Raw genomic sequence first — 10,811 nt, 5'->3', positions numbered from 1 at the left:
TGGGAGACGAATTTTGATTTAAATGCCCTTGTCCCTCGCTAGAGTTACTGTTGGAAGACGATTTACAGTCAGGATATTGTACAACAGTCGTCTCTTGCTGAGCACCATAAAGCGACTGCCTCGGTAGAGCTTCATATCCATAGAATTTAGAAGCGTCTCCGTGACACGCCAAGGCGCATGGGTTTTGCTGGTATCCAGAGTTGGAGATGCTGGAGGTTCCGTGGTGGAAAAACTCTTGGACGTGGTGTGAAGGGTGCTGGAAGGTGGGAGCAGTAGTGCCCGGACCATACACGAGAGCATGGCTCCTGCTAACACTTTGTGGAAATCTGCAGTCGTAGTAAGTTGGCTCCAGCGATTCACCGCCTTTGTACTTGGAAAAGAGAGGATTTACAAAGTAGGAACTCATGACCCTCGCATGCAAAAAAAAAAAAAAAAAAAAAAAAAAAAAAAGAAAAAAAAGGAAAAAAAAAAAGACGGCTTTAATTCTAGATTAGTGCGAGATTGTCCCTGGACTGTCTCGAGTCCTGCTTTTTAGTGGCTTTTTTTTTTTTTTTAATGCGATCTCAAAGGCGTTTCATGGTGCCTCTGTGTGTCTGAACGGTTGGTTCTCGGTGCTCTTGACTTCTCTTGTAATCTGTCGGTAGGTAGAGCTCTCTCTCTCAATTTCTCTGTAACTCTGCTCCTTCCCTTTAACACCACAGGCAAATTCCTCAAAATCCCGGTGGTGTGGCTTTTTTTTTTTTTCCTTCGTTTTTTTTTTTTCTTTCCCTCCTCTCTCCCCTCACACGCGAGATGTCCACATCCCTCCGCCGCGCCGAGCCAGCCGAATGACAGCGTTTTGGGGCGCGCTTTTTTTTTTGGGGGGGGGGGGAAAGGGGGGGTGGGGAGTGTGGGGGAATGAATGGAGGAAAGATGGTGTATGGCGGGGAGGGGGGCCACACACACAACACCCTCCGGAGAGGGGGGGACCCCACACCTAATGAGTGGAGGAGGGTGAAGGTGCGCATTAATATCCAGCAACCCCCCCCCCCCCTTTTTTTTCCCAGCAGCAGCCTCTTCACTGATGGCAGCAAATACATGCGCTGGGAGGTCAGCCTAGGTAACCTCAACAGGTAAAAGGAGCCCAAGCAGCCCCCCCCTTGCCCTCCCCGTCACCCCCTTCCCCCCCAAAAAAAATCCGGGGTGAGTTTCTTCTAGCGCTCAGCATCACCCCCCTCCCCCCCATGGGGTCACCCCTTTGCCAGGGAGGACGGGAAGGATGGGGGGGGGGGGTTGCCCCTGGTGTTGTTGTTGTTGTTGTCATTGTTTTGGGGTTTGGGGGGGCTGCGAGGGTGGGCTCGGTCCCACCTAGAGGGGGGCAGAAGGGGGAGGGAGGGGGTGTGTTCTGGTGTGGTTGGAGTCTCTGAACCCAGATATTCTCTTGATATCGTGCTTTTCACGGCATCACTCTTTTTTTTTTTTGTTGCTATTTTTTGGGGGGGGGGGGGATGTTTTGTGCGTGTGTTATTGTTATTGTGGTGATGGTGGTTGGGAGATCGGAATCAAACCAGCAGACAAAAGCAGAACGGGAGCGAGCAGGCGAGGGAAGCGTCTCCTTATGGATTGGTTGCTGCTCGCTGTCCTTCTTTAAAGAAAATAAAGACAGAAAATTATGGGGAGTTATTTATTTTATTTTTTTGTGTGTGTTCCCCCCCTCCTTGCTTCCTTTCAAACCCACTGCTGGAAACCAGAGGGAAACGTCCTTCCGAGGGGAGAAAGTAGACCGTTGCTTAGAGAGCGGCTTTGGACGCGGGAGAGGCGAAGTGAGGCAGAAAGTGCGTGCTCCCTGTTGTGCACGCCCGTAAAAAAATCACCACCGGCCTTGATTTCGGTTGTTTCGCTCTTCAGCATCGCGATTTCCCTATCGCGAGAGGTAGTCGCCCCCCTCGCCCCCTTTTTTTTTTTGCGCTGCGACCGCTGGCCGCAACCTTTCGCTTCGGACACTTCGTTTTTACGACCGAACTCAGCTCATTAAAACGTCGCATCAAATCACCAGGATCCGTGTTAATTTTTCGGGGGAGGGAGGGGAGAGAGAAACGAGACACCGAGGCTTCGTAAATGAATATTTTCTGGAGAGCCGCAAAAATATACCCCAAACCCCTCCAATGCCGTCGGGTTGTTACCAGTCCCCGTCTTTCCTCCAAAAGTCTGCAGACCTTCAAACCTTTGCCTCGTGTTCTTCCACCAAGCAAAAGAAAAAGCAAAGCAGCCTAATTATTTTCAGCAGAGACCTGGGTGACTCTGACAGAGCTCAAGTGTGGAGGGAGAAGGAAAAAAAAAAAAAAATCCCATCTCAGCTTCCCTCGCCAAGCTGGTCTGAGGTGTTTTTCTGCCCAGCAAAGGTCACATTCGCTATTTTTTTGAGGCGTGGGGTGGCTCAGACCTCTGGTGAGGTTGAAACTGTATATATATATTTTAATTTTTTTTTTCAGACACCTTCCCATGAAGAGGAAAAGACCCAGTAGCCGCCCAGTCCACCTTTATTAGATTTTCATACTTCCAGGGTGTATTTTTCCATTTAGAAACATTACTTGCGGTGGGGTTTTTCCTCCCCACAAGCAAACAATGAACGATACAGGAGAGCAGGGATTTTTCCACCTCCTATTGTGAATGCATTTATAAAAATCAAGCTGCCTTCGCTGTGAAGGAATAGCCTTCGTAGGCGATCACCTCAAGGACGGCACGATGGCCATAGCCATTTTCACAGCAGGACTCCCCCACCTCATCCCCCCCTTCCCCGGGTTACCCTAGAGGAACCCCCCCCCAAAAAATAATGAAGGAAAGAGCAACTAGGGACAGAGGCTCCTTAATTAACAGCTAATGGTGGAGGTGACCATTCCCCTCCTCTAATCAATAACATTTCTATTTTTAAAAGCCGAGCTCCTGCCCACGCGATAAAGGCAGCCGTGCGAATTAAACCGGAAAAAGAAAAAAATCCAGTTGTCAGCTCGGGGCCGTTCGGGCCGGGTTTGGGAAGGGCCCGCTGCGGGTTTTTCCAGCCGTTATCCCTGGGATGCAGCAGGGAAAAGGCGCAGCGGAGCCTTGGAGCCGGGAAAGCAGCGCTCGCCTTCAGCGCCCGCGGAAGAAAGGACCCCCAGGCCCCCTCCCCAGACCCCACCAAATGAGCTCTGTGCAACTGCCTGCTGCTTTTTAAGGAGAAATACCTTGACTTTTAGCGTCTGGGGAAGCGCTGCTCTTTGTCTTTACTGTTTGGGCCGTGTTTAGACGTGGGGATGGGTTGGGAGGGGGGTGATGCGTCTTGCGGGTGCATGCGCCTGGGGGTAGCTATGTTCGGGTGGCTGTATTGTACTTTTAGGGGTTTCATTGTACCCTCTCCAAGTTGATTTTATTCCCTTCCCCCCCCCCCCCCTTTCCTTTGCCCTGACCTTCACTGAAAAATGTCATTCCCTCCTTCTCCATCCCAAAATGAGGAGGCTTTGGAGAGGGACGTGACGTGCGTAAATAAAGGGAAAGAGGGGGAAAAAACCCCCAAGAAACAACAAACCCAACCCCACAACCACTTCAGAAAAAGGCAATTTCTCCGTGCAGGCGTTTTTACGCGTTTATGCGCTCCCCGCGCCGCCAGCTCCCCGCGGAATAAAAAAAACACCACTAATTTTTTTTTTTAAAGAGCTGCTTCTGGGGGTTTTCAGCAGGGAGCGGGGTGGCGGGGGGGTGAATCCAGGCAGCTCCGCGCCCCCCCCCCCCCGTACCCGTCCCCATCCCCGGGCGCGGAGCCTCTTCCGCGGGCGCGTGGCTCCCCCGGCCGCGCGCGGCCCCGCGCTAACATTGGGCAACAGCGCCATCTCGCGGCCGCGCCGGGGCTCAGCGCCGCGGGCGGGGCTGGGGGGAGGACGAAGGGCTCCGACCCCCGCGGGTTACCGGGCGCTGCGTTATAGCCGATAATCCCTTACAGGTGACCAGGCGGGGGGGTGTCGAGGCGACCCTCCCTACATAAACCCTCCGGCAGATTTTTGGGGAAAAAAGCCATTTCCCTCCTCCCTTTTATTTTTTTTCCCATTTCCCCCTTTTCTCACTCATAAAAATACCAAAAAAAAGGCAGCACACGCACGCAGGAACTAACAAACCCACCAGATGTGCCCCCTCCCTTCCCCTCCCTGCTTTTACCAGTTTTGTCTTCGAGTTGGGGTTTGATTTTCTTTTTTTTCTCTTTTTTTTTTTCCTCTTTTTTATCTTTTTCTTTTTTTTCTGTCTTTTTTTTCTTTTTTTTTTTTTTTCTTAAACCTCCCCTCGTCCGAGGGGGGTCTGTTGTTTGTAGCTTGTAGACAAAACATTCCAATAATCCGGTTTCAAAGAGAAGAGCACCCACCTTCTCTAAACCATAAAGCAATTAAAGCCAGACGTCTAGCCAGATCTGGGGTCCTGTTTTGTTCGCTCCCATTCAGCCCCGCATAGCAGGGAGACAAACAGAGCTGTAAAAGCGGCATTTTTTTGGCTGCGGAAGTGTACCTCTGGACAGCTGGAGGGTCCTGTCGGGTTTGTGAGCTTTACAACAGGGCAGCTTCGAAACCAGGCGCACACACACCCCCGGAAAAAAATAAATAACACTCCCAGAACCTTATATACATGCCTGTATTTGTATATATATATTTTTTCCCTCTCTCCGAGGGCTGGAAACGCATCTCCCCCCGGGCAGAAACGCGTGTGCGTGTTCCCATGCGCCGGCACACAATGGCTGTATCAGTATGCGGCTGCACACACGCGCCATATGTCCAAAAAAATGCCCGAAATTGGAGTATTTTAATACATTAACCCCGGGAAAGGCTGGCCGCGGGGTGTGCTGCTGGGTGCGAGCCGCGTATTTTTTTTTTTTTCAATTATTATTATTTATTTTGAGCCACACTGGGGGGGGTTGGGGGTTTTGTGGTTGTGTTTTTTTTTTTATTCCCCCCTCCTCTGGCTGCTGTGGAGGAGAAATTCAATGGCTGAGCCGCACCAGCGCAGCCTCCCAGCAGGGCCAAATGGCATTTTATAACTGGTGTAACCCTTCACCGGGGGACGGGGGGGGGGGGGGGGGGGGGGGGGGGGTGATGAGGATACCGGGGGCCTTGCACATGAACTAAAACTGCGGCAGGATTTTAACCCGACCCAACCCACCACCAACAAAAGAAAGCCCCAACCAGCAGCGCGGTGGAGACAAAGGGGCATCTCCAGAGCTGCCCGCCGGCTCTACCGGGGGTCTGGCCGGGGAGATGGGAGGGAGAGGGGCTGGGGAGGGAGGGAGAGGAGCTGGGGAGATAGCGGGGGGGGGGGGGGGGCTGGGGAGGGAGGGGGGGGATCAGGGGGAGGGAGCAGGCTGTGGTCGCACTGGAAATGAGATCCGCTTGAATGAAAGGGGGGCCAAAATGAACTTCCATACATCATGGCTTTTCAACATCGCTAAACGCTCCTGACAAGCCCCTCCAGAGAGCCGGGTCCGAAACCGCCTCCAAACTCCTGTCCAGATGATGATCGGATTTTTTTTTTTCCTTTCCCCTTCCCCTCTTAATTAATAATGATAAAATGGGGGTGATCTCTCCCCTCTCGGAAAGAGGAGGTGGGTGAGACGCTGCTCGACCCCGCACGATTTTATTCTTTATTTGAGGCGCGATGAACGAAGGGAGAGAAGCAGACGGCAGGGAAAATGATCATAATAATAATTTAAAAAATAAAATGAATTGACATGACTTAGATGGAAAGATTTCCCCCCTTCTTCTTCTTCTTCTTTTTTTTTTTGGTCCATAAATCTTTCGCTCTGCTAAAATGTTTTCTAACCTGACCATTTCATTGCGCTCGTTAAGGTTTTTTTTTTTTTTTCAAACAGACCTAGCACAAAACTGGGATTGTAAAAGGCTTTTTAGCTTCCCCTGCTCCGCGGATGTCTCTGCTGATAGACCGCGGTGCGCCTGTCCCCCTCCGGTGACAAAAACAGACCCCGCTTTAAACGCGAGGACACAAATCAGGGGAAGGAAAAGAAACCTCCAAACGCTGCAGTAAGAAATATTAAAGAGCAATATTTTATGAGATCAGCAGAAGTAATCGCTTCCAGACTTTTTTTTTTTTTTTATTTCGGAGGGACTGGGACGAGGGCGACAAACGCATCTCACTCGCCCGATCTGGTTTTGATTAGCAAGATTAAAACGCTGCTCCGCTCATTTCATTAAAGAAAGGGACCTATAACAAGTTTTTATGATTAAACATCCCTCGCTGCTCGTTTTTTATGCAATCTCCTGCCTCTGGTTCCCCGTTCAGCAGCCTGGAAAGAGCCCAGAGCAGGAGCCATTGACAGCCCCGGCTCCTCGCCTCGCACAAGCCGCTGCAGCCCCAGCTCGCCCTGGCAGGACGGTGGGGTTTGACCTTTCCGCAGCCAACAAACCTTTTATTTCCCCCCCTTTTTTGGTGTGATTTTTTTTTTTAATCTCCCCCTTGTGGTGCGAAGGCAGGGGGGAGTTCTGGTTCTTTTGCCTTTTTTGATTTTTCCTTCTTTTAGCACGAAAATTTGCAGGCTGCCGCACCGCCACCACGCATTTACTCCTTTATTCCCCTGCTCATTCTCTCCCCCCAGCCCTCCTCCACCCCAGAGGTTTATTTATTTTTTTTTCCTCCCTCCCCCCTTCCTTTTTCCTGGGCTGTCTTGCGAGGAGCGGCCCTCCCAGCAGCCCCCCGAGTTCTGGCAAGCCAGCGAGGAGGCAGAAGCTCCCCCGGAGTGGATGGCAGCGAGCGGACGCCTTTGCCAGCTCCTCTATTCCCAGCATCCATATTTAGTTCTCTCTACATATCCTTCGATTGCCTGGGGTCATAAATTAGTACAATTAATTATCCCAATCTAAAAATTGATGGCACGTATAACCCTTACCTCAGCGCCTTTTTATTACGGTGCTCTGAAATAGAAAAGTGCTGGGGGTGGGGGTGGGGGGGGGGAGCAGCAAGCTCCGCTCTCCTGCGGGGGATGCTCGGGGCCGCCCCGCCGAGCCTGCGGCCCCGGCCCCGGCTGGCGAAGTCCCGGGGCTGCTCCTCCGCACAGGGCTTCCAAGAAAAAGACACCTACATACGGATTTTTTTGTCCTTTTTTTTGTCTTTTTTTTTCTTTTTTTTTCTTTTTTTTCTTTTTCCCGTGACGTTCGGTTATATTTACATTGAGCTGCTCTACAATAGCGAACATAACAATATTACAGAACGGTTCTGAGACGAGAATAAAATACACAAATAAGTACAGCAGAAACGTCCAACACCATGACGGAACATCATCGAGCCATATTCCCTTCAGTCTCTTTTTTTTTTGTCTCTTTTTCCTCTCTTTTGTACAAAATATTCACGCACGAGCTCGCGGAATTAAAAAATAAAAATACTGGATCAGTTTAATTTATGAAATAAAATACTAAAAAAAAAATTCAAGTACTTCTCGTGTTTGTTTTCTGAGGAGGACAAAACAAAAAAAAAAACAAGGAAGAAGAAAGGAAGAGAAAACGAACCCCCCCCAACATCTTTCTTTTATTTCGTTGCATTTTAGAAAAGACTTGTGTCCCAAAACGCTCGCTGTGTTTGCCTAGAACGCTAAACATTCATCCGCACATTCAAAGTCAGAAACATTTCAACCCCCAAAAACAGCCTCTTTTTTTTCCCTTTTTTTTCTTTTCTTTTTTTTTCTTTTTTTTTTTTTTTTCTCTCCACCCTCTTTTCTCATTGACTGGACTTTGCCAACTTTATTGCTGTTCTTTATCGGTTTTTTCTTTATTCATTTTCTTCATTTTCATTCGCCTGTTCTGAAACCAGATTTTGACTTGGCGTTCAGTGAGATTAAGGACTCTGGCTACTTCGTACCTCCGGTCCCGTGTAAGGTACATATTGAATAAAAACTCTTTTTCCAGTTCCAGGGTCTGATACTTTGTGTAAGGACATCTTTTCTTCCTCGTGGAGCGCGCATGAATCCAATTTGCGACGGGATTGTCTGAGAAAGAAGATTTTTACATTTTTGGGGGGAGGAAAAAAAAATCAGTGTATACAGCTGGCCTTTCTTCCCTCCCTCCCTCCACGCCCTGGTGTATCTCTAGAAAGAAACCTGTTTAATTAGCAGATTTTACCTAAATATTTTAAGTGACCTTCAGAAGAGTTTGATCTGTTTATTTTGGAGGGGTCATTTCCTTTTCTTTCTCTGCTGTTCTCACATAAAAGTTTCAGTAAATAAAACTGTAGCAATGGGTTTAAAATAATAATTATCCACATGACTGCTACTAGCAGTAATCTAAGAACATAGTCATAAAAAGTCAAATTTCCCACCATTTCATAGGCCCATAAACTCTTTTTACAACCTCAGCTCTCCAATACTTTCCCTAGAAGCCTTCCCAGACCTGGAAAGCCGGGTTTGTTTTTTTTAATATCTGAAGGATGACACGCGAGATGTCCCACTGGCTCCCAGAAATTGGCTTTTTTTTTTTTTAATTTATTTATTTTACTCCCCCCCCCCCTTCCCCTAGCCTCGAGGACCATCCACGCTGCTGCCACAGCCCTGCTTTGGCCAGGAGACCAAACCCTGCCCTGGGAGCAGGTTTCCCCCCCCCCCCCCGCCCGTTTTAGGCAGCTGCCTGCCAGCCAAGGGAGACTTTCGCCCCCTGATTCCTCGACTTATTTTTATCACGAGGGTGCCTGGCACCAGCCCGCCTGTCATAAATAGAGGTGTGAGCGCCTTTCCAGATAGAGAGCGAAGATACCGAGGCACCAAGGTGCTCCCATCTGCTGTCACCCAGCTTTATCGCTCGGAAATCACCCCCAGCTAAGGCCGGGATTGGGGGGGGGAGTGTGGGGGTCCCACGGAACCCAGGGGGCTGCGAGGGGTGTCCGGAGCCCCGGCGGCTGCTACCGCATCATCCCCCCTGCATCCCCCGCGGATGCTCAGCTGCTCTCCGGGAGGGGCTGGCGTTTGGGGCTGGGTGGTTTTTCTTATTTTGGTGGTTTTTGCTCTATAATCCTGGGAGCTGAGCTCCTGCCTGCAAGCACACACCACATCCCCCCATCCACCCCCCAGGAGCTGGTCCCCTCTGCAGGGCTGGGGTCCCGGCTCCCCTGCGCTGCAGCCTGGAGGTGAGGGGGATGATGGCGGGTACCTGCCTGCTGCCCCTACAACGCTCAAGGTTTCCTTGGCTTGGGATTTTTTTTTAAGTCCGTCCTCCCCCCCCACTTGGGCTGCAGAAGATGTTTCTTCAAGTGTATGGTCCAATGTCCTGCGCTTGCTGCCTCAGCTACCTCCCCACGCTGAGTTTGTGCCTTCACAATTCCAATTTTCCTCCTTACTTCTCCCCTGCACCCACCCCACCCCCGGCCCCCCGTCCAGGGCACCCACCTTTTCATTTATTCCCACGTGTAGGAGCATTTTATGAATAATTGCACCGGTGGAGCTTTTATTGATTTTTAAAATAGATAAAGAGACATCTCTGCATTTATCCACAGATATTCCTCTCCCCTCCGCAAAAAAACCCACATCAACACCCTCGCTTCCAGCCAGCTACAACTCTTCCTCGTTCTTTGAAAGTGGAAATATCTGAAAGCGCAGAGGCTTCTCCCTCTGCCTACCCCCCCTTCTCGCTCCCTCGCACACACGCACTCTCCTTCTCTATTTATTTTCTTTTTTTTTTTTAATAATTCCCCCCGGTGGAAGGTGATGAATATTTGATCAAAGAAGCCAACAGCCCCCCGCCCCCCCCCGCCCTTGAAAAAAAAAACAAATAAAAAACAATTTAAAAAAAGGAAAAAGGGGGGGTAAAAAAAAAAAGACTAAAGAGCCCCAAACAAAGTAGAGATATTCGCTCTCCGGCTCTGCGAGGCGGACTCGCTCAAACCCCCAGATCTTCCTGCGTATCTGGAGTTTTAGGGTCGGGCTCTCTAAGGTAATTTCATTTTATTGAGTAGGGTCCTGGAAGCCGTAATGCCTCCCCGGTCGTAAACAAGAATGACTTCGACTTACTAGGGTCTAATTCGTGCTTTTCTTCTTTGTGTTTGCTGGAAGCGATGGCTTCGGACTCCGGGGAAGGAATTGTCTGCGCTGCTCTGTCTCTCAGCTCCCCCGGAGCCGCGTACATGTAGTCCGCGTAGCCGCGGCCGTCGGGGGGGCCGCACTCCGCCCGCCTCCCCGGGAAGGCGTCGGGCTTCAGGCCGTAGGGGCGAGCCCCGGGGGCGAAGGCCGGGAAGGAGACGGCCCCGGCGAGGGGCTCCAGCCAAGTCCGCATGTACCTGGGCTCGGCCCCCACGGGCGCCTGGGGAGCGTAGGGGTGGTAGCCCACGGAGGACTGGGAGTGGACGGGAGCCCACGAGGTGGTAAAAACGGCCGGCTTGGGGGCGAAACTGCAGGACGGAAAGTCGGCACAGTCCGGGACTAATCCTGACGGTCGGGCAGCAGCCGGGTGGGAGGCAGAGCTGGGGAACCTGGAGGCCAAGAGCTCTTCGTTCTCGTGGCTTATCAAGGAGTCAACATAGTAGTTGCTTATGGGGCCAGAAGCCGACATGGTTCCCCCCTCTTTTACATTCATAAGATTATTGTATGAACTGTATGTGTACTTTTTATCTTCTCATAGAACAATCAGGGCAGGTAATTATTTTTTCAGCCTTTCCCAGTGTGCCATTGGCTGCCCGCCCTCACGTGATTGTATTTACCCAAAAATATAGCGTGGATCAATCCGCAGGTCTTTTTTTTTTTTTTTTTTCCTTTTTTTTTTTTTTTTTTTAATAACGCGACCCGGCTTTTCCTAAAAACTGGTGGAAACGGGGCGGAGATGGGGAGG

General features: G+C 50.5%; 2 protein-coding genes across 2 annotated transcripts in view; both read right to left on the bottom strand.

The window, feature by feature from the left end:
- HOXC8 (homeobox C8) overlaps positions 1 to 406 on the bottom strand; it is a 656-nt gene extending 250 nt beyond the window's left edge. Inside the window, exon 1 of the mRNA XM_075445576.1 lies at positions 9 to 406. Coding sequence (XP_075301691.1) covers positions 9 to 406 — 398 coding nt within the window. The remainder of the gene's footprint in view (positions 1 to 8) is intronic.
- A 7,336-nt stretch (positions 407 to 7,742) lies between these two features.
- HOXC9 (homeobox C9) lies at positions 7,743 to 10,559 on the bottom strand. The gene is made up of 2 exons (XM_075445752.1): positions 9,998 to 10,559; positions 7,743 to 7,987 (listed from the first exon to the last, which is right to left on the bottom strand). The coding sequence occupies exons 1-2, from the start codon at positions 10,557 to 10,559 to the stop codon at positions 7,743 to 7,745; spliced, it is 807 nt and encodes a 268-aa protein (XP_075301867.1).
- Positions 10,560 to 10,811: the final 252 nt, after the last annotated feature.

The sequence above is a fragment of the Opisthocomus hoazin genome, chromosome 32 (genome assembly GCF_030867145.1).
Source record: "Opisthocomus hoazin isolate bOpiHoa1 chromosome 32, bOpiHoa1.hap1, whole genome shotgun sequence".
Classification (NCBI taxonomy): domain Eukaryota; kingdom Metazoa; phylum Chordata; class Aves; order Opisthocomiformes; family Opisthocomidae; genus Opisthocomus; species Opisthocomus hoazin.
The sequence above is the reverse complement of the archived record's forward strand: the minus strand, read 5'-3'. Positions and strand labels throughout refer to the sequence as shown.